Source organism: Lepus europaeus, chromosome X (assembly GCF_033115175.1).
Source record: "Lepus europaeus isolate LE1 chromosome X, mLepTim1.pri, whole genome shotgun sequence".
NCBI classification, from domain to species: domain Eukaryota; kingdom Metazoa; phylum Chordata; class Mammalia; order Lagomorpha; family Leporidae; genus Lepus; species Lepus europaeus.
In genome coordinates, this window is record NC_084850.1 from 134953176 (window position 1) to 134978327 (window position 25152).

A 25152-nucleotide genomic window follows, 5' to 3' on the forward strand; every position below is an offset into this window, starting at 1 on the left:
AGGCTCTGGGGGCGGACTCCGCCTCTCCCATTGGGGGGTCACAATGTCCATGCATGATGGGCCGACTGAAATGTGACTCGTGGGGCCGGTGCCGGCATCCCCATACGGGCACCGGTTCAAGTCCCGGCTACTCCAGCACCTGCCCACGCTCAGTTGTCTGCCCAGGGCCACGTTGGTTGACCCAGCAACCCTCGCGGCTCGAAGGATTCTTGGGAGAGACCGCTAGTTCGATCCTCGCGAAGGGCCTGGAACTCATTCGAGGGGACCCACCCCCCTCCAGAGATTCCTCCGACTCAGCTTTGGGGTGGCGTGGGTTAACAGGACGAGGACGGCCAAGACCTTCAGGGACCACAGCGCGGGGTCACAGGGCCCTTCCTGACCCAGGTCCCCACCTACACACACACACACACACCAGACGTGTCCATCTCCGAATCCCAAAGCCACGTGGGACTACGTTAAGCACCTTGCGCTGGAAGACACTTCTGGGTGACCCCAGCGGCCCCGCCGCCATGGCAAGACGCCATAGAAGACAAGGCACTGTCCACTCTGCCTGTCAAAAAAAATAAATAAATAAAATAAAAAACCTAGAATTTTGTGTGTGCTAAACACAAGGTAGCCTTTTTCCACACCGGAAAAGCCGGGATTTCGCGGTGGGCCAGGTGCAGACACGCGTGCTGTCGGCGTGAGCAAGGGTCAGCCAGCCGGCTGCAACCAGTCACGTTGATTGATGAAGGGAGGGCTCCCTGGAGGAGGAGAGAGGTCGTCGGGATCGATGACTTCATGGGGTACAGGGGCCCCAAGCACTTGGGCCATCCTCCCCTGCCCTCCCGGGCCACAGCAGAGAGCTGGCCTGGAAGAGGGGCCACCGGGACTCGAACCCGCGCCCCGACCGGGACTAGAACCCGGGGGTGCCGGCGCCGCCAGCCGGAGGACCAGCCCCATGAGCCGCGGCGCCGGCCCACACAGCCCATTTGTGCACAAAGAAGGACCCCGCACTGACGGCCGAGGCCAACGCTGCTCAACACCGGGCGCGCGCGGGTCCCGGGCCTCAGTTTCCCGATCTGTGCAATGGGCGGCCGGCCACGACCTTCACACGTCCTCCAGCTGGGATTGGCGTCTGGGGCGCTGAGGGGCTCCTCTGAGACCCCCCGCCCCCCCCCCGTCTCCGGTCCCTGGGGGGGGGGTCTCTGAGACCCCTCTGCCCCCCCAGCCCCTCCCCCCAGCGGAGTCCGGTGCCTGGGGGGGGATGGGCGGGGCCCCCCAGTGGAGTCTTCCGGTCCCTGGGGGGGGATGGGGTGGGGGGGTCCCCAGAGGAGGCCCCCCGCCCGTCCGCCGCCCCCACTCCGGGCGCACAAAGCCCCCCCCCCCCCCCCGGCCGCGGCGCTGACGTCACGGCCCCTCTCGCGCGGCCGCCCCCGGTGCAGGCGGAGCCGCCGCTCCCACCCCGGCCTGGGGGGGGGGAGAGCGAGGAGCCGAGCGGCCGGCGCAGCCCAGCGCAGCCCCCGCCCCTGCCCGCCAGACCCGCGAGCTCGGCCGCCGCCGCCGGCTGTGCGCGTCCCCGGGGGGGCCACGGCGACCGCAGCCCGCGCCCCTCGCCGGTGTCCAGCCATGGGTAAGAGCGCGCGGCCCCGCGGCCCCGGCCACCGCCCGGGGGACAGGCAGGGGGGAGGCGGGGAGGGCGGGGGACGGAGAGGGGCTGGAGGTGGGCGGGGGAGAGCGCGCCGGCCCGGAGAGGGCCCCCCGGGTGCACCTGCACCGCCCAGGGGACCGGGCAGGGGGGAGGCGGGGAGGGAGGGGGACGGAGAGGGGCTGCAGGTGGGCGGGGCGCGGCACAGGTGTCCGCAGCGCCCCAGGTGCCGTCGGCCCTGCCCCCCGTGCCTGGGGGGGGCGTCCGCGCTCTGCGCCCCGGGTGCACCTGCTGGCCACCAGCAGCGCCTTGGCCTTGGCCGGGGCCTCCCCCTCCGGGCCTGGGAGCCCTTATCTCCCCTTGGTGACGGGCAGACCAGGGCCTGGGGGCCGCCAAGGCCCGGTGAGGACGCCGGGGGCTTGGTCTGTGGCGAGAGCTGGGGGGACCCCTGGCCGGTGCCGCCCCCCGCCCATCCCCCATCCCTGCCCATCCCCCATCCCTCTCTGCCATTATCTGTGTGGCTCTGGGTGTGTGTGGGGGCGACAGTGAGGGTGGCAATGGCGTCCGGATGTAAAATTGGGGGAGGGGGACTAAGGGAGGCGGATACCGAATCGGTCTTGTGTATATAAAGAGAATTGCAGATTAGACTTGGCAACTCATGACGACAGCCTGGGGTGGTTCCTGGCGCCATAAACTAGAGTGTCAATTTGTTGGGTCAACAACAGGAGCCACTGTGCACTTGCTCCTCATGTGGGATCTCTGTCCTTAATGTGCTGTACATTGTGATTTAATGCTATAACTAGTACTCAAACAGTATGTTTCACTTTGTGTTTCTATGTGGGTGCAAACTGTTGAAATCTTTATACTAAACTGATCTTCTGTATATAAAGAGAATTGAAAATGAATCTTGATGTGATTGGAAGGGGAGAGGGAGCGGGAGGGGGGAGGGTTGCGGGCGGGAGGGAAGTTATGGGAGGGGGAAGCCATTGTAATCCATAAGCTGCACATTGGAAATTTATATTGATTAAATAAAAGTTTAATTAAAAAGGAAAAAAAAAAGGAAGCTCAAGGAATTTTATAGTTTTTTTTATTATTATTATTATTTTATTTTTTGACAGGCAGAGTGGACAGTGGAAATTTTAACGTTTTTATCGATGTATCGGTGACCAAAATATGAAAGGGAAAAAAAAAAAGACCAAATCAATAGGGAAATTTGCGACCATGAAGTGAGGCTAAAGATCCTTCTAGAAAGGGCAGAACGGAATGGCCTGGAATTCTCCTTCCTGCTTCTCTGAGTGCCCCCCCACCCTGTGGGTAGTGGGGTTCATCCCCACCCCACCCCCCCACGGCCGATGCCGGCGGCTGCGGCTCAGCCCGTGGCGGCTTTGGCCACGCTGGCTGTGAAGGACATTGATGAGGACCTTCAGCACAACGGCCTGCTCGATACGCCCCCCCCCACCACAGAATAAATATTAAATAAATATTATTCTCAGTAGGTGTGGCGTCCGATGCGGTTCTCGCGAACCAACGTCCACGCCGGAGGCCTGCTCTCGCGCGGCGATGCTCCGCGTCTCGGACAATGGTTGCTTCTGCCGTTCCGGCCTCACCGACTCTCACGCTATCGCTCCTTGGTTTTCCTAACTCAGAAAGGAAATATACCGATTTGACTCACTTCCTTTGGTAGATTCTTAGTAAATACACCTACAGGGCCATGAACCGGTTTTATTTTTCAGATGTATGATCAAACATACTGTTATGAATTTTTTTTTTTTTGGACAGGCAGAGTGGACAGTGAGAGAGAGAGAGACAGAGAGGAAGGTCTTCCTTTTTGCTGTTGGTTCACCCCCCAAGATGGCTGCCGTCTCGCTCCCAAGATGGCTGCCACCTCACTCCCAAGATGGCTGCCATCCATAAGGATACAAGTCCTATTGTTCAATTAAGGTGGTGTGCAACATTGTATCACTCCAAATAGAAACTTTGTATCCCAGAGCAATCGCTGCTCATTCTGTCTTTGCCCCCCCCCCAGCCCCCGGCAACCACTAACCTACTTTGTTTTCTGCCTATGGATTTGACGAACGACGTTCTCGCACCCTCGGTGTCACCTCTGGTTTTATCTGACAGGCACTGGCTGTGGCCCACCAGAATTCTGAGGCCGTCAACGTGTTCATAGGCCGTGTTGGGAGATGGCAGCCATCTTGGGAGTGAGGTGGCGGCCATCTTGGGAGCGAGACGGCGGCCATCTTGGTGTGTGAACCAACGGCAAAAAGGAAGACCTTTCTCTCTGTCTCTCTCTCTCACTGTCTATCTCTGCTGTGGCCCGGGAGGCGGCCATCTTGGGAGTGAGAGGGTGGCCATCTTGGGAGATGGCAGCCATCTTGGGAGTGAGGTGGCGGCCATCTTGGGAGCGAGACGGCGGCCATCTTGGTGTGTGAACCAACGGCAAAAAGGAAGACCTTTCTCTCTGTCTCCCTCTACTGTCCACTCTGCCTGTCCAAAAAAAAAAAAAAAAGAAAGAAAAATGTGCAGTTCACAATATGAGAGTATTTTTAAAAAGATCTGAAGAGTGTATATTATGGAAAAAAAAAACTATACATGGATTTCAAAAAAAATTTTTTTTGCACCAACAAATGAACTCACCTTTTAATTATTTCTTTGAGGTTCTTTGTTTTCCCATTTTATTGGAGAGGCAGAGAGAGAGAGAGAGAGAGGGAGACAGAGGGCGAGAGGCGGGCCTTCCACGTGCGAGATCGCTCCCCGGATCCCGACCGCGAACCCCGGGCGGCGTCTTCTGCTCGCGGACGTTGGCCTCATCGTCTTTCGGTCATCACGTGGGAAGCCGTGAAGGATCCGGTTGCCCCCTGAATCGGCTCGATGGCCTTTTCCAAATTTAGAATTCATCGCCTTAGCCGTAATCCAATCTAATCTACGCAGACTAAGCCGCTCGGGCAGCCGTCCTGTGCCCTCTGTCTGCAGGGTCCGAGCTCACGCCCTCGTTGCCTCCTCCGGGGGTTCGGGAGAGGCAGGGGTTGGGGGAGAACTGATCGACTTCTCGTGTCTTCGAGCCGTTGATCTGCTTGCCCTGGGTACCGCCCCGGCTCCCTCGTCCTTCTCCCCCCCCAGTGCAGACCCGAGGTCAAGGGGTTCTTTGGAGAGAGCTGACCACACCTGCAAAATACTTGCAGTGTGGCCGGCGCCGCGGCTCAACAGGCTAATCCTCCGCCTTGCGGCGCCGGCACACCGGGTTCTAGTCCCGGTCGGGGCACCGATCCTGTCCCGGTTGCCCCTCTTCCAGGCCAGCTCTCTGCTGTGACCCAGGGAGAGCATTGAGGATGACCCAAGTGCTTGGGCCCTGCACCCCATGGGAGACCAGGAGAAGCACCTGGCTCCTGCCATCGGAACAGCGCGGTGCGCCGGCCGCAGTGCGCCTACCGCGGCGGCCATTGGAGGGTGAACCAACGGCAAAAGGAAGACCTTTCTCTCTGTCTCTCTCTCTCACTGTCTCTCTCTGCTGTGGCCCGGGAGGTGGCCATCTTGGGAGTCAGAGAGTGGCCATCTTGGGAGTGAGACGGTGGCCATCTTGGAGGGTGAACCAACGGCAAAAGGAAGACCTTTCTCTCTGTCTCTCTCTCTCACTGTCTCTCTCTGCTGTGGCCCGGGAGGTGGCCATCTTGGGAGTGAGATCGAGGCCATCTTGGGAGTGAGACGGCGGCCATCTTGGGAGTGAGACGGTGGCCATCTTGGAGGGTGAACCAACGGCAAAAGGAAGACCTTTCTCTCTGTCTCTCTCACTGTCTCTCTCTGCTGTGGCCCGGGAGGTGGCCATCTTGGGAGTGAGAGGGTGGCCATCTTGGGAGTGAGGTGGCGGCCATCTTGGGAGTGAGACGGCGGCCATCTTGGAGGGTGAACCAACGGGCAAAAGGAAGACCTTTCTCTCTGTCTCTCTCTCTCACTGTCCACTCTGCCTGTATGTTGTCTGGTCTGATAGCACAGACCAGGTAAATATCGTCCCCACATTTACCCACGGCAAAGCTCTGTCCCTCCTCCTCAGGTGAACGTCCTTAGATTAAAAGAAAACACACACAGCGCTGGGAAGGAAACAAAAGACCGCGAACATGGAAGACACGCGTGAGTCACACATGTCGTCACGGACGCCTGCATGTACGTCCTCGCACATAAACTAGAGCGCACACGTGGAGGGCGCAAGCGCCGCTGTCACGCACAACGTGGACGTCACGGCGAGGGTGTGAGGCAGCCGCCATCACCCAGGGTTTGTTAAGACGACATTTTCGTTCCTCAGGGTTTTTCTCGAACTCAGTACCCGGCACGGAACACGTTCCCAGAGGCTACGATAAGATTCCCTTTCCGAGTGGGCCACCTCGCGCAATGCAGAGCTCGCCCATGGTGCTAAAAAATGCAATGATAAAAAAAATATTGCATATACATAAGCCATCTGGACAACGCGGAAATGAGCGCCTGCCAAACCAGCGTCTCCTAGCCCGGTCCTGCCTCTGTCACGTTGCCTGGGTGACTGTGACATTTCAGGCCCGCAAGACATACAACGTGCGACTGTGCGAGCTCCCCACCACAGAGCTCGAGGTTCCACCAGCTTGTCCAGCTTTTACAGGCAGAGTAGACAGTGAGAGAGAGACAGAGAGAAAGGTCTTCCTTTTTGCCGTTGGTTCACCCCCCAAGATGGCTGCCTTCTCCCTCCCAAGATGGCCGCCATCTCACTCCCAAGATGGCCACCTCCCGGGCCACAGCAGAGAGAGACAGTGAGAGAGAGAGACAGAGAGAAAGGTCTTCCTTTTTGCCATTGGTTCACCCTCCAATGGCCGCTGCGGCCGGCGCACCGCGCTGATCCGATGGCAGGAGCCAGGTGCTTCTCCTGGTCTCCCATGGGGTGCAGGGCCCAAACACTTGGGCCATCCTCCACTGCACTCCCTGGCCACAGCAGAGAGCTGGACTGGAAGAGGGGCAACCGGGACAGGATCGGTGCCCCGACCGGGACTAGAACCCGGTGTGCCGGTGCCGCAAGGCGGAGGATCAGCCCGGTGAGCCGCGGCGCCGACCTGGAGTCAACACAACTTTAACATTGAGCAGCAAAATGGATCCAGATCAGTTCCCTTTGCGCGCGGACGAACCCACTGCCTTCACCGACTTCGCAGGAGCCAATGGGAAGGCCGGGGGCCGGGGTTCTCTCCCCAGCATTTTTTTTTTGTTGTTCCCCGGCCTCCTCCCCCTTCCCCTCCCCTCCCCAGCTACCACGTTGGGGACCTGGGGGTGGGGGAGGGGTGGACGCTGACATACAAAGCCGCGCTTGTTCCAAATCTGAGCCAATCTGGGCCGATGGCCAAACGCCGTCCCGGAGGCTCAGCATCGAACGGAATCTGGGCCAGGCCTGGCTGCGTCTAGCACAGCGTGGTCCCCACGGCGGGAGGCGGCCGGGGAGGGCGGCTGGGCTGGGAGCTGCTGGCCACTGTGGGGGCACCGATCACCCCCCAAGATGGCCGCTCTGAAGCCAGGAGCCAGGTGCTTCCTCCTGGTCTCCCATGGGGTGCAGGGCCCAAGCACCTGGGTCATCCTCCACTGCACTCCCTGGCCACAGCAGAGAGGGAGTGGAAGAGGGGCAGCTGGGACTCGAACCGGTGCCCTATCTGATCCTGGCACTGCAGGTGGTGGCTTTACGCACTACGCCACAGCGCCGGCCCCTATGATTCCGTGATGACAGACAGGGCCATAAGCAGACCCTGCGCTTGTCTGGTTCCAGCGTGACCCCTACGCCCTTCTCCCCGGCTCTCAGTACAGGCAACCCTTTCCCCCCGTGCCACGTGTCATGGCTGGCAACCACGTGGACGTGTGTGGGATTATCTAACTCGGGCTCCAGGGCAGCCGCGTGTGTGGCCGAGTCCGAGCGAGCCCGCGGGTCTCTCTCTGGTCAGCGGTCCGGCGTTGAGGTGGCCTGGAAGGGTGGTGTGTGTGTCGCTACCCCGGAATCGGCCCATCGGGCCAGAGACGCCTTCCCTCCTGGACTTCTGGTCTTGGTTCTCAAAAACTACAAAGCAAAAACAGGAAAAAGGGGGAACGGGGAGAGGGGCAGGGGAGCAGACGGACAGGAGAGTGTAGCCTCACCCCGTGTGGAGGGAGACAGAGGGCCCACAGTTGCGTCTTGCAGAGAGAAGAATGTGCTTCCTGTTTGCCGGAGCCGGCCGCCCCCCCAGAGCACAAAGCGTCAGTGTGTGCGGCCGAACAAAGGGACCACAGCACCTCCACGGCCACGTCCTGGCTGCGGCGGGGCCCGTGTGACCGGCGCGGCCCTGACTGCGCTTACTGGGGCGGAAGAGAACCCGGGGTGGCTCTGTGGCCCCTGGGGCGCCCGTCAAAGCCAACCAGAGGCCGTTAGACTTCCCTTCCAGAGGTGTTTGTGTGTGTGTGTGTTTGTGTGTGTTTGTGTGTGTGTTTGTGTGTGTGTTTGTGTGTGTGTGTTTGTGTGTGTCTGTGTGTCTGTGTGTGTTTGTGTGTGTGTTTGTGTGTGTGTTTGTGTGTGTGCCTTGGGCGATCCGTGGCAGTGGCTGTGGGCACGGGCGATGGGCACGGGCGTTGCGGAACCCCACAGTCTCAGGCCTCCTGGGACCAGAGGCGGCCATCGAACTCGGGCTTCAGGTCAGCCGCGTGCGTGGCTGAGTCCGAGTGAGCTCCAAGCTGACCAGTCGGATCTCTAGAGGCCGTGGGTCAAACTGATCACCGACGAAATGGGAGACGTCAGGCTGGGATCTCGGCTCTCCGATCCATTAGCTTCAATGGCTGCATAGGTAGAGAATAGTAGAAGCAGAGAAGGTTTTTTTTATAGCCGGACCAACAAAACCAAGAAAGGATTTATGCTTAGGACGTATCGGATCTGTACGTTTGAACTTTTTTTTTTTTTTTTTTTTGGACAGGCAAAGTGGACAGTGAGAGAGAGACAGAGAGAAAGGTCTTCCTTTTTGCCATTGGTTCACCCCCCAAGATGGCCGCCGTCTCACTCCCAAGATGGCCGCCGTCTCACTCCCAAGATGGCCGCCTCCCGGGCCACAGCAGAGTTAGACAGTGAGAGAGAGAGACAGAGAGAAAGGTCTTCCTTTTTGCCGTTGGTTCACCCTCCAATGGCCACTGCGGCCGGCACACCGCGCTGATCCGAAGCCGGGAGCCAGGGGCTTCTCCTGGTCTCCCATGGGGTGCAGGGCCCAAGCACTTGGGCCATCCTCCACTGCCTTCCCGGGCCTACCGCGGCGGCCATTGGAGGGTGAACCAACGGCAAAAAGGAAGACCTTTCTCTGTGTGTCTCTCTCTCACTGTCTAACTCTGCTGTGTCCCGGGAGGCGGCCATGTTGGGAGATGGCAGCCATCTTGGCAGTGAGGTGGCGGCCATTTTGGGAGTGACATGGCGGCCATCTTGGGGGGTGAACCAACGGCAAAAAGGAAGACCTTTCTCTCTGTCTCTCTCTCTCTCACTGTCCACTCTGCCCGTCAAAAAATAATTAAAAAAAAAAAAAGAGATATACAGCAGGAAATTGTATGACCGAGCCAGTAGCCGTGTCTGTGCGCTCCTGTGAGCTCCAGCCCTCCCCTGACTTGGGAGTCGAAGTCGTGCTCCCATCGCTTCCGCCTGCAGCGTCAGCGTCGGCCATCTTTACACGGAGTAGATTGTTCCCACAGCTCCCCTGCCTGGCCGGCTGGTGCCGGCCCACACCCTCTGCTCCGCATAACGGCGCGTTACTCCGTGATGTCGGATGACGTCACGGGGAGCTTGGAGTTGTTTATGTGTCGGCCCCGCGTGCCTTTTCCTGTGGCTGACCGCTGTTTCGTCGTATGGAGAGACGAGGCTAGACCTGTGGGCGGTACGTCCCTGTGGCCATCAAGATGGCCGCTAGGGGCTTGTAGAGTGGCAGTCGTCCTAAACGGCACTCTGGCCTCAGGATCAGCCCTTAAGGCATTCGGAAGTTGTACTTTATTAGAGTTTAAATTTCCAAATATAAAAAAAATTGCTACTATGGCCGTGCCTGTACAAATGTTTGCATACCTGTTGGTGGTTCTGTTGAGTGTCTATAGGAATGGAATTGCTGGTCATTTGGTAATTAGGCCAGTCTTTGCCCGTCTTCCACCCCTCATGGCCCCTGCAGAAGGTATAGCCAGGATGGCGCACGGGTTAGTCTTCCAAGGCCAAATCTAATACAGTTCCCGCGAAGTCTTAGCCGTCGGCCATCTGTCGTGCGGCGGGGAGGTCGGAGGAGTCCCAGGCCGGACTGGCTCTGCCGCACGGGTGGGAGGGGGAGCGCAGCCCCTCGGAGCAGCGGTGCTGCCGGCGGTCTTTGGCGTTCTTGGCTCATCGTTCTCATGGTTTCTGCTTCGGTCTCCCACACATTCCCCCCCACCCAGTCCACCCTGGTAACATCTTAACTTGATTATATTTGCAAAGACCAGGAGGCGGCCATCTTGGGAGTGAGAGGGTGGCCATCTTGGGAGTGAGGTGGTGGCCATCTTGGGAGTGAGATGGCGGCCATCTTGGGGGGGGTGAACCAACGGCAAAGGAAGACCTTTCTCTCTGTCTCTCTCTCTCACTGTCTATCTCTGCTGTGGCCCGGGAGGCGGCCATCTTGGGAGTGAGAGGGTGGCCATCTTGGGAGTGAGGTGGTGGCCATCTTGGGAGCGAGATGGTGGCCATCTTGGGGGGTGAACCAATGGCAAAAAGGAAGACCTTTCTCTCTGTCTCTCTCTCACTGTCCACTCTGCCTGTCCAAAAAAAAAAGAAATGTGTCTGAAGGTTGCATGAATGACAAATTCTCGAGCTCGGAACCATGATCACGGGGGCTCCTTCTCTACGCCTTGGCGGGGTCCCGGTGGGGGAGGGGGATAAATACACCCCCACTGCACCATGGGAGGGACAGGCTTGCTCCTCGCGAGCGTCTGCCCGCGTGGTGGCCGGCCGGCTCGGTGACGGCGGCCCGGCTCTCTGTGCCCCGCGCGCCCTCCTCCGAGGTCCCCAATCTGTTTTGTGCTGGGAGAACTCGTTAGCATTCGCAGTCGTCGGGGAGCCAGACGGGCACGGGGGAGGGGGAGAGAGAGGGCGCGGGGGAGGGGGAGAGAGAGGGGCGCGGGGGAGGGGGAGAGAGAGGGCACGGGCAGTGCTGGCCGCCGGGAGGCTCCTGAGCGCCAGCCCGGTGGTGCTGGTGGGGGGGGGGGAACAGGCCCTTCCCTTCCCCACCCCCCGGAGCCGCGTTGAGCCTGGGGGGAGGGGGGAGTGGGCAGAGCTTTTTTTTTTTTTTTTTTTTTTTTTTTGGTGGATGGTAACGAAGCAGCCATGGCGACGGCCGCCGAGGACAAGGCTGGACAAAGCCGAGGAACAAAAGGTAGCCGGGTGTTCTGTGTCTTTGCAGACGGCCTGGTCCTGGCTCCGGGGGTGGGGGAGGGGCAGGGGGGTGCCTTTGTCCCCGTGGGCTCGGGTGGAATTCCTGGGGCGGCCTCCCGTGCCCCTCGGTCCATTCCTGGCCGGAACGCGGTGTCACATTGGAGAGATGTTCCCGGGGTTGTCGCCTCGGGCAGCTGGGCTGGCCGGGGGAGGGGGCTGTCTTTTTTTTTTTTTTTTTTTTGGACAGGCAGAGTGGACAGGGTAAGGGGTGTACAAGGCACAGGTTTGCCCTGCTCCCCTCGGTCTCCCAGCCATTGCCGTGTGCCCGGCTCTGGCTGACCGCTCACAGTCGTGTGTGTCTCCATAACGAGGTCGCTGTCCTCACTTGCCTCTTCTCTAGAGGGGGACAGAGAGCGTCTTGGAGATTTCCGGACCAGTGTGGCCAGGCAGGGAAGCCTGGGGGTGGGGTTCTGGCCGCAGACGGACAGGTTCACTGTCCAGTCAGGGGCAGGCAGGGAAGCCTGGGGGTGGGGTTCTGGCCGCAGACGGACAGGTTCACTGTCCAGTCAGGGGCAGGCAGGGGAGCTAATGATGTGGGTGGGGTTCTGGCTGCAGACTGACAGGTTCCTGGTCCTCTCATGGGCTCTCAGGGGTCCCCAGAGTCCTCCATCGCTGCCAATGAAGTCTTTATTCAGCAGACATTAGTAGGCACCTACTGTGTGCCGGGTACACAGAGAAAGTGTTTCCAGGAAGACGAACGTTCTCAGGTTGAGAGCGACCCGGGCAGGTAGAGCCTCGTCCTCGGGTCGGTGTGGAGAGCGGACGGCCCCTGACCCAGTGAGAGTGGCCATCTTGGGAGTGAAGTGGCGGCCATCTTGGGAGTGAGGTGGCGGCCATCTTGGGAGTGAGACGGCGGCCATTGGAGGGCGAACCAACGGCAAAAGGAAGACCTTTCTCTCTGTCTCTCTCTACTGTCTAACTCTGCTGTGTCCCGGGAGGCGGCCATCTTGGGAGTGAGAGGGTGGCCATCTTGGGAGTGAGGTGGCGGCCATCTTGGGAGTGAGACGGCGGCCATCTTGGAGGGCGAACCAACGGCAAAAGGAAGACCTTTCTCTCTGTCTCTCTCTCTCACTGTCCACTCTGCCTATCCAAAAAAAAAAAAAAATCCGTGAGGAGGCCAGACTTCGCGACCAGCAGTGCCTCCCCCAGACGATCACCTTAAGGGGCGGGGGATGGGCAAAAAAAAAAAACGAGGGAAGAAAGACGACGTGGAGGATTTCTGTGAACCCCCCCGACGGAGGGGAGACTCCCGGCGTCCTCGGCGTCGTCACGCCGAGCCGATCCGCTGGTGCCGAAGGGTTTGGCGTCCGGACAGCAGGTGTTCTGAACTCCGCATTCCCTCGCACTGTTTGCTGATCGAATAATAAAAATGCTGCTCTAGATCTTTGCCGGACGTAGAGACACTGACTCTTTGCCACCTGCACTTGGCAGTGAACGGCAGAGCCGCCATGGAAATTGGCAGGTACCACTGGATGTGCCCCGGCTCCCAGGACCACCAGTACCACCCCGTGCCGACCCCGGGGGCCAGGGCCGGCCCCTGGAGCGGTCCAGGTAAATGCAGCCCCGGGGCGACTCCTGACGGCAAATCGATTCGGGTCAGCCACGCCTCGGTGTTGGGAAAACTCCCCATGGCTGGACCAGTGCTGGGGAGGGGCCGGCCACGTCCACCGTGGCGCCGAGGGAACCGGGCGCGCCCCCAGGAGCGTCGGCAGGTGCACCGGTCCCACCACCGGCGTGGGGGCCCAGGAGGGAGAAGAAGGCCGAGCGCTGTGGCCGTCTCCCCTCCCCCAGCCACCTGGGCAACGTCGACACGGCCCCGCGATCGCGCCGAGGCAGAACCCGCACTCGGGACTTTGTCCGGCGTTGACCTAAAAGAGCCGCCCTTGGGTCCGGCAAACACGGGAGCAGCCAACGGCCGTGTTGTCGCGCGTACGACGCCAGAGAGAGCCGTCCTGAGGATTAACGAGAATTAAAAACGTTGAACTACAAAGTTAGGAAACTCGGGATTAGGTTAGCGTAATCAAAGTTCTTTCTGGTTTGTTGTTTTTTTTGACAGGCAGAGTGGACAGAGAGAGAGAGACAGAGAGAAAGGTCTTCCTTTGCCGTTGGTTCACCCTCCAAGATGGCCGCCATCTCACTCCCAAGATGGCCGCCACCTCACTCCCAAGATGGCCGCCGTCTCACTCCCAAGATGGCCGCCACCTCACTCCCAAGATGGCTGCCATCTCCCAAGATGGCCACCCTCTCACTCCCAAGATGGCCGCCATCTCCCAAGATGGCCACCGTCTCACTCCCAAGATGGCCACCTCCCAGGCCACAGCAGAGATAGACAGTGAGAGAGAGAGACAGAGAGAAAGGTCTTCCTTTGCCGTTGGTTCACCCTCCAATGGCCGCTGCGGCCGGCGCACCGCGCTGATCCGATGGCAGGAGCCAGGTGCTTCTCCTGGTCTCCCATGGGGTGCAGGGCCCAAGGACTTGGGCCATCCTCAATGCACTCCCTGGGTCACAGCAGAGAGCTGGCCTGGAAGAGGGGCAACCGGGACAGGATCGGTGCCCCGACCGGGACTAGAACCCGGTGTGCCGGCGCCGCAGGGCGGAGGATTAGCCTAGTGAGCCGCGGCGCCGGCCACAGATAAGTCTTTGGTACGAGGCCCTCTGCACCGGAGCTTCGGCAGCCAGTGGGGCTCGCCCCCTCCCCCAGATGTTGCCAGTCGCCCCTCCCACCCCCGAGGGGCCCCATGACCCCAGCCCCCGGCCCCTGGCGTCACTTCCGCTCCTCTCCTGGAAGATTCCGTCGCCGGGCGTTGGACAGTTGGCAACGCTCGGCTTCTGCCGTTGTGTGGCTCATCGGCGATCGGCAGAGTAGCGAGGACGGCCCCTGGTGGCGGGTGTGAGGGGTGTGGGGCTGAGGGCTGTGTGTGTGTGTTTGTGTGTGTGTTTGTGTGTGTGTGTTTGTGTGTGTGTGTGTGTGTGTGTGTGAATCAAAACCTAGAATTCATTTGAGGCTGAACCAACGGCAAAAAGGAAGACCTTTCTCTCAGTCTCTCTCTCTCACTGTCTATCTCTGCTGTGGCCTGGGAGGCGGCCATCTTGGGAGTGAGATGGCGGCCATCTTGGGGGGTGACCCAACGGCAAAAAGAAAGACCTTTCTCTCTGTCTCCCTCCCCGTGGTCTGTAATGAGACGTCTCGTTCTGGAGCCCCGTCATCCAATATGGCCGCCCCTGGCACACGCAGCCACGGAGCATGGACAACCTGGCTGGTGCAACCGAGGACCTGGATTTTTTGTTCCCGACGTCCAATAACCTATGTTCAAAGAACCCCGCGTCGGTGCCAGCCCACATCGGACGGTGCCGTCCTGCGGCCACGGGTCTCCATCCAGAGCAGACCCAACCTCATTGAGCCGGAGAGGCAGGCTTCCATCTTGTTCTTCAACGTCATCATGGGGTCTTGAGCGTAGAGGAAGGGTTGAGGCATACGGCCTGAGACACAGGTCCATGTTCTCTTCTACGGGCACATTGTGCGCTGGGCGCCATTTTTTTTTTTTTTTTTGTAGTTGGACAACCACGGACAGACTGGTCTTCCCGGAGACCGGTGGTCCATCTCTCTCTCTCTCTCTCGAAACCCCCGCCACTCTCTCTCTTCTCCAATGAACTCGAGAGAAAACGTTAAAAACGAGGAAAAAGGCTCATTTTTCTCAAGTTTGAATTATGATGGTTCTCTCCCCTTCGTTTCACTTCATGGATGCCCATTTTGTCTTTTTTTTTTCTGTTCTTTTTTGTTTTTTCCTGTTCTTTTTTTTTTCTGTTCTTTTTTTTTCCTGTTCTTTTTTTTCTGTTCTTTTTTTCTGTTCTTTTTTATTTCCTGTTCTTTTTTGTTTTTTCCTGTTCTTTTTTGTTTTTTTTTTTCCTGTTCTTTTTTGGTTTTTTTTTCTGTTCTTTTTTTTCCTGTTCTTTTTTGTTTTTTTTTCTGTTCTTTTTTTTCCTGTTCTTTTTTTTCTGTTCTTTTTTTCCTGTTCTTTTTTGTTTTTTTCTGTTCTTTTTTTTCCTGTTCTTTTTTGTTTTTTCCTGTTCTTTTTTTTTTTTGCTAAGTACTTTAATGTCACCCACTCGTTGTAGGTTCTCTCCACGTGCGGTCGGGGAGACACATGGCGGCGTGGCGGGGGACGGGGACCATGAACGAACTGTCTGTGCTGCTCGGGCTGGTGGAATATTTTTTTTTTAGTAAAAAGTTGAGATCATTTCCGACGTTCACTTCTTGACTAAGTAGTTCACTGCGTTAGAACCCCCAAAACACCCTATGACCTCTCCAAAAACGAACACGTTTGAGATTTTTGCCGGATACACCAACGGTCTAATCTCTTCTCTAATCTCTAATCTCTTCTCTAATCTCTTCTCTAATCTCTAATCTCTTCTCTAATCTCTAATCTCTTCTCTAATCTCTTCTCTAATCTCTTCTCTAATCTCTAATCTCTTCTCTAATCTCTAATCTCTTCTCTAATCTCTTCTCTAATCTCTAATCTCTTCTCTAATCTCTAATCTCTTCTCCAATCTCTAATCTCTTCTCTAATCTCTAATCTCTTCTCTAATCTCTAATCTCTTCTCTAATCTCTTCTCTAATCTCTACTCTAATCTCTAATCTCTTCTCTAATCTCTAATCTCTTCTCTAATCTCTAATCTCTAATCTCTTCTCTAATCTCTAATCTCTTCTCTAATCTCTTCTCTAATCTCTAATCTCTTCTCTAATCTCTAATCTCTTCTCTAATCTCTAATCTCTTCTCTAATCTCTTCTCTAATCTCTAATCAGCAGGAGGGCGGACAGACAGGGGTAGACCCTTCTCGGCTGGCGTGGACCTTGCTCGCGAGGACCCGGCCCAGTCACAGCTCTTCTTTCTTCTCTCTCTTCTGCGTCCAGGCTGCTTCGAGTGCTGCATCAAGTGTCTGGGCGGCGTCCCCTACGCCTCCCTGGTGGCCACCATCCTCTGCTTCTCGGGCGTCGCCTTGTTCTGCGGCTGCGGGCACGTGGCCCTCGCGGGCACCGTGGCGATTCTCGAACAGCACTTCTCCACCAACACCAGCGACCACGCCCTGCTGAGCGAGGTGTACGTATCGGCCGCCCCGGGGCGGTTCCGGACGTCTGTGGTGGGCTAGAGGCTTTGAACGCAAGCTCGCCGTGTGCACGGTGTGTGTGCCGGACGGCGTCGAGGGGACGGACAGGCAGAGCGGACAGTGAGAGAGAGACAGAGAGAAAGGTCTTCCTTTGTGCCGTTGGTTCACCCTCCAAGATGGCCGCCGGCTCGCTCCCAAGATGGCCGCCGTCTCACTCCCAAGATGGCTGCCATCTGCCAAGATGGCCGCCGTCTCCCAAGATGGCTGCCATCTGCCAAGATGGCCACCGTCTCACTCCCAAGACGGCCACCCTCTCACTCCCAAGATGGCCACCTCCCAGGCCACAGCAGAGATAGTGCGAGAGAGAGACAGAGAGGTCTTCCTTTCCCATTGGTTCACCCCCCAAGATGGCCGCCGTCTCACTCCCAAGATGGCTGCCATCTGCCAAGATGGCCACCGTCTCACTCCCAAGATGGCTGCCATCTGCCAAGATGGCCGCCGTCTCACTCCCAAGATGGCCGCCGTCTCACTCCCAAGATGGCTGCCATCTGCCAAGATGGCCGCCGTCTCACTCCCAAGATGGCAGGATCTGGGAAAGGGTCCACCGGCTTCCCGAGCCGACCATCTCACGCCGTGGCTGGCGACCGTCTCCGTGCCTCCCCCCCCCCCACGGCAGTGAATCCCGAGTGGGCGGCCGAGGGCCGAGGACCGGTCACGCCGAGGGCCGGCTTCTCTGGGACCAAGTTCACGTGTGAGTTAGCTCTGTGGCCGAGGTTCGCCCGGGTCCACGGTCCCCCTGGTGCGAGGACGATCGCGATCCAGAGAACCCACATGACCGCGCGGCTCCCGGGGGACCCGAGTCCGTCTCCCGTGGCTGGACCAGAGGGTCACCAGCTGCCGGGCGTGGGCGGGGAGGCGCCGGTGGAGTGACCCGGGCTCTGCCCTCTCTCTCCCCAGGGTCCAGCTCATGCAGTACGTCATCTACGGCATCGCCTCCTTCTTCTTCCTCTACGGCATCGTCCTGCTGGCCGAGGGCTTCTACACCACGAGCGCCGTGAAGGAGCTGCACGGCGAGTTCAAGACCACGGCCTGCGGCCGGTGCATCAGCGGGATGGTGAGGCCCTGCCCCACGCTGGGCGTGGCTCCGCCCCATTGGGAGAGGAGGTCGAGGGCCCCCGGGGCCGGCCACGCCGGGTCTCCCCAGGCTGGAGCCAGGGGTCCGAGGACCTGGCGTGACGGATCAAGCCTGAGGCAGGGGTGAGGTCCCCGTGGTGGAAGGAGCCAAGGTCAACCCAAGGTCATGGCCTCGTGATGCCCCCTCGTCCCTCGTCGTGGCAGGGCGTGGTCCTGGGGACAACATGGCCGTCGGGGAAGGACCTAGCGGCCCCGTCACGCACTCGGCCTCTCACCGGAGGGTCGAAGGCGAAACCGTGGGCTCCTCCCCAAGGCGGTGCGTGGTCCGATCAGCAAACTCGAGCCTCTGAGCTAGATGTGGGCTATCAGAGGATTTCTTTTTAAATTTTTGACAGAGTGGACAGTGAGAGAGAGAGAGACAGAGGGAAAGGTCTTCCTTTTTGCCGTTGGTTCACCACCCAAGATGGCCGCCGTCTCACTCCCAAGATGGCCGCCGTCTCACTCCCAAGATGGCCGCCTCCCAGGACACAGCAGAGATAGACAGTGAGAGAGAGAGACAGAGAGAAAGGTCTTCCTTTTTGCCGTTGGTTCACCCTCCAATGGCCGCCACGGTAGGCGCACTCTGCTGTGTCCCGGGAGGCGGCCATCTTGGGAGTGAGAGAGTGGCCATTGGAGGGTGAACCAACAGTAAAAGGAAGACCCTTCTCTCTGTCTCTCTCACTGTCTATCTCTACTGTGGCCCAGGAGGCGGCCATCTTGGGAGTGAGGTGGCGGCCATCTTGGGAGTGAGATGGCGGCCATCTTGGGGGGTGAACCCACGGCAAAAAGGAAGACCTTTCTCTCTGTCTCGCTCTCTCACCATCCACTCTGTCTAAATAAATAAATAAATAAATAATTTAAAAAAACAAACAGAGAGAAATAGCCTTTCAGAGCTCACAAAAAAATCGGCAGCCCCGGCAGGTCACGAACCCGGTCACAACGGCCGGAGGACGTCCTCCCTGGCCCACGGCGAGGGTGTGGGCGCACACCGCACAGCGTTTCCCGAACCCACCACCTCGCTTGCCAAGCTGCTGTGACTGCGTGTGGGGCGGGGGGTGGGGCGGCCGCCAATCCCAGCCGATTCCCGCGGACGCGCCTGTTCCATTGTTTCTCCTGCTTTGTGTTTGTTGGTTTTTTTTTGTTTGTTTGTTTGTTTTTTGTGTGCAGTTCGTTTTCCTCACCTACGTGCTCGGCGTGGCCTGGCTGGGCGTCTTCGGCGTCTCGGCGGTGCCCGTGTTCATGTTCTACAACGTGTGGTCGACGTGCGAAGCCATCAAGGCGCCGCAGACCAACGGCACCGTGGCCGTGGACCAGATCTGCGTGGACGTCCGACAGTACGGTGCGGCCTGGGCCTCTGCTCCCGCCGGACCTCGCACCTCCTCGTTCTTCTGAGTTGTGCAATGCGACCCCATTAGAAAACGTAGCTCAGGCCGGCGCCGCGGCTCACCGGGCCGATCCTCCGCCTGGCGGCGCCGGCACACCGGGTTCTAGTCCCAGTCGGGGCACCGATCCTGTCCCGGTCGCCCCTCTTCCAGGCCAGCTCTCTGCTGTGGCCCGGGAGGTGGCCATCTTGGGGAGAGGGTGGCCATCTTGGGAGTGAGAGGGTGGCGGCCATCTTGGGAGTGAGGTGGCGGCCATCTTGGGAGTGAGGTGGCGGCCATCTTGGAGGGTGAACCAACAGTAAAGGAAGACCTTTCTCTCTCTCTCTCTCTCACTGTCTAACTCTGCTGTGGCCCGGGAGGTGGCCATCTTGGGAGGGAGAGGGTGGCCATCTTGGGAGTGAGGTGGCGGCCATCTTGGGAGTGAGACGGCGGCCAGGGCGGGGCGGTCCGTGGCGCACACACAGGGTCCCGTAGTCCCCGAGGCGGTCGGTGACCTTCTGTTGGGATTCCCCGTTCCAGGAATCGTCCCTTGGAACGCCTTTCCCGGAAGGATATGCGGCCCGGCCCTGGAGAACATCTGCAACACGAACGAGGTAACCCCGCCCCCACGCCACGGGCTCATAGCCAATCGGCTCACAGAGGATGAAAACGGGTCCCCATGGCCGCCACGAGCCAGCAAGATGGCCGCCACGAGCCAGCAAGATGGCCGCCAAGAGCAAGCAAGATGGCCGCCACGCTGCAGGGGAAGGCTCGGGTTTTTAGACCCCGCCGTCCATGCCTCCGGCCGTTTTTTGACTCAAACCAACGGCTATGGAGTAGAGATTCTCTTTTTCGGGCGCTAATTTAGAAATGACCTCATCGGCCGGCGCCGCGGCTCAACAGGCTAATCCTCCGCCTAGCGGCGCCGGCACGCCGGGTTCTAGTCCCGGTCAGGGAGCCGGATTCTGTCCGGGTCGCCCCTCTTCCAGGCCAGCTCTCTGATGTGGCCCGGGAGGTGACCATCTTGGGAGGGAGAGGGTGGCGGCCATCTTGGGAGTGAGGCGGTGGCCATCTTGGGAGTGAGATAGCGGCCATCTTGGGAGGTGGCGGCCATCTTGGGAGCGAGACGGTGGCCATCTTGGAGGGTGAACCAACGGCAAAAAGGAAGACCTTTCTCTCTGTCTCTCTCTCTCACTGTCTATCTGTGCTGTGTCCCGGGAGGTGGCCATCTTGGGAATGAGACGGCGGCCATCTTGGGAGGTGGCGGCCATCTTGGGAGCGAGACGGTGGCCATCTTGGAGGGTGAACCAACGGCAAAAAGGAAGACCTTTCTCTCTGTCTCTCTCTCTCACTGTCTATCTGTGCTGTGTCCCGGGAGGTGGCCATCTTGGGAATGAGACGGCGGCCATCTTGGGAGTGAGGTGGCGGCCATCTTGGGAGTGAAATGGCGGGCATCTTGGAGGGTGAACCAACGGCAAAGGAAGACCTCTCTCTCTGTCTCCCTCTACTACGCGCTTTTCTATCCCAACAATTCGGTTGAAACCCTCCGGCCCTAGAATATCCTTCGAGTCATTGGTTTGCAAATATTATTTTGAAAAAAAAAATTCGCTCTATAATCTTTTATACTCCGATGACGTTCAGTCGTTGGCTTCCAACCGTGTATAAAGCAAAAAAATTTTTTTTAAAAAAACAATATATAGAATCTTTAAGAAAAGTGAACTATTACGGTCCGGATCCTAGATTCTAACGCTAGAAATCCCTACAATGGGACCTATTTTTTTTAATGGATTTTTTTAAAACGGGAAAATTGGCGAATTTTTTTTTTTTTTTTTTTTTTTTTTTTTGCCGAATCTCGCTCTCGTGTCTCTTCCCCGTGGACGACGACGCTGGGAGTCGATCGGCTTGGGGTTCCGACGCCCCCAGCAGCTGCCCCCTGCGGCCAGGGCTGGAGGGAGCCAGACCGGACGCCTCCTCCGGCGGGCGCGGGGCGGCCATCTTTATTAGAGCGAACACTCACGCGGCGCCCTGTCTCCCCAGTTCCACGTCTCCTACCACCTGTTCGTCGTGGCCTGCGCCGGGGCCGGCGCCACCGTCATTGCCCTGGTGAGTAGCGGCCCCTGTCCGCCCCTCGCCCGCCCAGACCACAGATGTCCCCTCTGTCGGCCGACCGGCGCCGACCCTGACCTCGGCCGGGACCGGTGTCCACTCAGCGCCGGGCCCGTCGGCGGGAAACACGGCCTTGGCACCGGTCGGCGGCCATTGGAGGGTGAACCGACGGCAAAGGAAGACCTTTCTCTCTGTCTCTCTCTCTCTCACTGTCCACTCTGCTGTGGCCAGGGAGGCGGCCATGTTGGGAGTGAGACGGTGGCCATCTTGGGAGATGGCAGCCATCTTGTGAGTGAGGTGGCGGCCATCTTGGGAGCAAGACGGTGGCCATCTTGGAGGGTGAACCAACGGCAAAAAGGAAGACCTTTCTCTCTGTCTCTCTCTCTCACTGTCTATCTCTGCTGTGGCCCGGGAGGCGGCCATCTTGGGAGTGAGACGGTGGCCATCTTGGGAGATGGCAGCCATCTTGGGAGTGAGACGACGGCCATCTTGGGAGTGAGACGGTGGCCATCTTGTGGGGTGAACCAACGGCAAAGGAAGACCTTTCTCTCTGTCTCTCTCTCTCACTGTCCACTCTGCTGTGGCCCGGGAGGCGGCCATTTTGGGAGTGTGACGGCGGCCATCTTTTTATTTTTGACAGGCAGAGTGGAGAGTAGAGGGAGACAGAGAAAGGTCTTCCTTTTTGCTGTTGGTTCACATTCCAAGATGGCCGCCGTCTCACTCCCAAGATGGCCGCCACCTCACTCACAAGATGGCCGCTGTCTCACACCCAAAATGGCCGCCACCTCCCAAGATGGCCGTCACCTCACTCCCAAGATGGCCGCCTCCCGGGCCACAGCAGAGAGCTGGCCTGGAAGAGGGGCAGCCGGGACAGAACCCAGCGCCCGCGTGAGACGCCGGGGCTCTCCCCGGCTGCACCACGGCCCCACGCGGGTTCCCCTCGCGCACGTAACCGCGCCGTTCTGTTCTCTCCCCCAGCTGATCTACATGATGGCCACCACCTATAACTTTGCGGTGTTGAAGTTTAAGAGCCGGGACGACTGCTGCACGCGGTTCTGAGCCGCCGGGAGGCCAGGCCGGGGCCCCGGGGAGCCGAGCCGGCAGCGCCGACGCCGCGGACGCGCTCGCTCTGGGCCGGCTGGGCACGGCCGTCCGTGCATGGCGCTAGGAACGGCTCGCGGTGCATGGACGGCTCCGCCCGAACCCCAAGATCCGACGGTCACGCGGCCTCTACAAAAATAATCCAATCTCTAGAAAAATAATCTAATTTCTAGAAAAATAATCTAATTTCTAAAAAAAAATCTAATTTCTAAAAAAATAAAAATCTAATTTTTAGAAAATAATCTAATTTTTAGAAAAATAATCTAATTTTTAGAAAAATAATCTAATTTTTAGAAAAATAATCTAATTTCTAGAAAATAATCTAATTTTTAGAAAAATAATCTAATTTTTAGAAAAAATTCTAATTTTTAGAAAAAAATCTAATTTTTAGAAAAATAATCTAATTTTTAGAAAAGTAATCTAATTTAAATAATCTAATTCTTACCAGACGACACCGTGGCGCCTCCCCACAGGACGTACTAACACGTTGGCGTACCGGCATTTCCCCATCCCCTCCGCTTGCTCGACCATAACCCGTTGCGGGGCCGAGAACGAGTCCCGCAGAGAACGGTCTTCAGTCCGCACTGTTGGGCGGGTTTTCCCGGAAGATGATACGAGTCACAAATATCACGTTCGATTTAAAGAATGTAGTTCCATTGGCCGGCGCCGCGGCTCAACAGGCTAATCCTCCGCCTTGCGGCGCCGGCACACCGGGTTCTGGTCCCGGTCAGGGCGCCGGATTCTGTCCCGGTTGCCCCTCTTCCAGGCCAGCTCTCTGCTGTGGCCATGGAGGTGGCCATCTTGGGAGTGAGAGGGTGGCCATCTTGGCTGATGGCGGCCATCTTGGGAGTGAGACGGCGGCCATCTTGGGAGTGAGGTGGCGGCCATCTTGGCTGATGGCGGCCATCTTGGGAGTGAGACGGCGGCCATCTTGGGGGGTGAACCAACGGCCAAAAGGAAGACCTTTCTCTCTGTCTCCCTCTACTGTCCACTCTGCCTGTCAAAAAAAAGCAAAAAAATGCAGTTTCCGATAACCAGCCCGGCGTGGTTTCCCAACACCCGCGGCTCAAGTCTTTTAAATTCTCAACACGGCGCAACGCACCGTCTACTTCATTTTTTTTTTTTTTTTTTTGCTTTTTCCTAACAGCCGTGGCCGTCCGCCGGGTCCGCCGTCCGTGTGCTAACTCTTCTCCTTTGGCCTTTTTAACCCGAAGCCGCCTAGCGCGTGTCCGTCCGCGGTGACCTCTGACCCTCGCAGTCCCGGGCGCTCACCGGACTCGCAGGCCGGCTTTGCTCGCTCGCTCGCTCTCTCTCGCTCTCACCGGCCGCCGCGCTCGCCCCTGTCTTGCAGATCCACTTCCTCATGATCCTGTCCTCTAACTGGGCCTACCTCGCCGACGCCGGCCACATGCAGGCTCGCCGGGACATCGGCGCCAAGGAGGACCAGGAGCTGCGCGACGTCCCGCGCCGGCCCCCGGAGCAGCTCAACTCCTACACGTAGACGCGCGCGCCCGAGTCCCGGCCCCGACCGACCGCCGGGCCGCAGCTGGAGCCCCGCCGGACGAACCGATGAAGGCGCGCCAACACGTCGCCGGCCGTCTCCGAGCTGCTGGGGGTGCACTGCTGTGGGGAGAACCTTCCAGTGGGTCCATCTTGTTTTTTTTTTTTTTTCTTATAACAAACATTAGTGGTTTCACGGGAGCCATTTTAAAAGGCAACACTTCGGACACGATACGGTCTCGTTCATGGTCCCGAAACCCATGGCGCGCTTGGGACGCGTCTACGCAGACGACCGGTCGTGGGGGTGCGCCCACGTTCCGGGAGAGGGGCCTGCGGCACGCCAGCAGCGTGATCGTAAACACGCAAATGAGACGCTGAATTGGCGTACCGTAAGACACTGAATTGGCGTACCGTAGGACACTGAATTGCCGTACCGTAGGACACTGAATTGGCGTACCGTAGGACACTGAATTGGCGTACCGTAAGACATTGAATTGGCGTACCGTAGGACACTGATATTCTACCCGGAGACCCGAAAACACAAAGAATTTCATTCCATAAATAATGTTTTTTTTTCTTAATCAGTGTAAGAAGTGTTCCCTTATTAAAATGGCCGCTCTGAACCATTTTCCCGTGGTCTGGACGGCGCGTGGTCCGTCCCACACCAACTCTGGAATAATCGTTTTTGAGCTCGAGCCTCAGCCATTTTTCAGAAGAAATTTGCCTTCCACGTCATCGCGGTCCGGAACATTGACGCTGGGTGCTGGGGGTTCGAGACCCGGGTGTCCAAGATGGCAGCCCGCCGCGTGCTGTTCTTTCCGGAACGATCCGTGTGGCCGCCGGGTGCACCTGCGCCTTCCCCAGGGGGCCCGCGTCCCACAGGGTCCACCGTGTCCGTCCGTGTGCACAGCTCACGTGTGGTTGTCCAACATACGTGTGCAGAGACGTGTCCACACGGGAGGCAGCCTAGCTCTACCGAGAGGTCATGAACACGGACCATCACGTTGTTCGTTTGACGCCCAGAAACGCCCGTGTGGACGTTGGTGTTGACCCGGGGGACGCCCTCCTCCGTGTGGAGCCGTGGCAGCCCGGCGGCTCGGTGTCCCGTGTCCCCCCGCTGCATGGCGGACGTCCGTGTCGGCCGGAGTCCCGTGTGCGAGATCAGCCGGAGCCGGAAGCCTACATTGTCCTTCGCCGACCTCCGGCAGCCACGACCAGGAAACCTTCGGAAGTTTTCAGTCTCAATATTTTTTACGTAAAAAGCGTTCGATTTTTTGCTACGTCTGCGTTTTTTTTTGTAACCTAACAGCGAGTCAGTATTTTCTATCCGTGCCAAGGGCTTCCTGTCGCTCTCCGAGAGTCTCAATAAAATATTTGTAGATAATCGTCCACACCCGTGTGCGCTCCTTCGGAAGGTGTAGACGGAAACAGCTGGGAGAGGGTGGCCATCTTGGGAGTGAGGTGGCGGCCATCTTGGTAGAGAGAGGGTGGCCATCTTAGGAGTGAGGTGGCGGCCATCTTGGGAGTGAGACGGTGGCCATCTTGGGCAAGGGCGGCCATCTTGGGAGTGAGAGGGTGGCCATCTTGGGAGTGAGGTGGTGGCCATCTTGGGAGAGGGTGGCCATCTTGGAGGGTGAACCAACGGCAAAAGGAAGACCTTTCTCAATGTCTCTCTCACTGTCTATCTCTGCTGTGGCCCAGGAGGTGGCCATCTTGGGAGTGAGAGGGTGGCCATC

The 25152-nt window shown here is 58.3% G+C and overlaps 1 protein-coding gene across 2 annotated transcripts; it reads left to right on the forward strand.

The window, feature by feature from the left end:
* The first annotated feature begins 1528 nt into the window (after window positions 1-1528).
* Window positions 1529-24805, forward strand: GPM6B (glycoprotein M6B). Of its 2 annotated transcripts, XM_062182975.1 has the most exons (8): window positions 1529-1612; window positions 12501-12620; window positions 15982-16168; window positions 17133-17289; window positions 18516-18687; window positions 19250-19323; window positions 20747-20812; window positions 23268-24805. In XM_062182975.1, the coding sequence occupies exons 1-8, from the start codon at window positions 1609-1611 to the stop codon at window positions 23415-23417; spliced, it is 930 nt and encodes a 309-aa protein (XP_062038959.1). In that variant the 5' UTR covers window positions 1529-1608; the 3' UTR covers window positions 23418-24805. The 2 variants fall into 2 exon arrangements, with proteins under 2 accessions (XP_062038959.1, XP_062038960.1); XM_062182976.1 differs by lacking the exon at window positions 12501-12620 and having other exon boundaries at window positions 1560-1612.
* The last annotated feature ends 347 nt before the right edge of the window (window positions 24806-25152 follow it).

Excerpts from the sequence above, each read along its gene's own strand:
- GPM6B (XM_062182975.1), top strand. Across the intron at positions 19,324-20,746 it reads ACATCTGCAACACGAACGAG|TTCCACGTCTCCTACCACCT; the intron begins GTAACCCCGCCC and ends CTGTCTCCCCAG. Across the intron at positions 20,813-23,267 it reads GCGCCACCGTCATTGCCCTG|ATCCACTTCCTCATGATCCT; the intron begins GTGAGTAGCGGC and ends CCTGTCTTGCAG.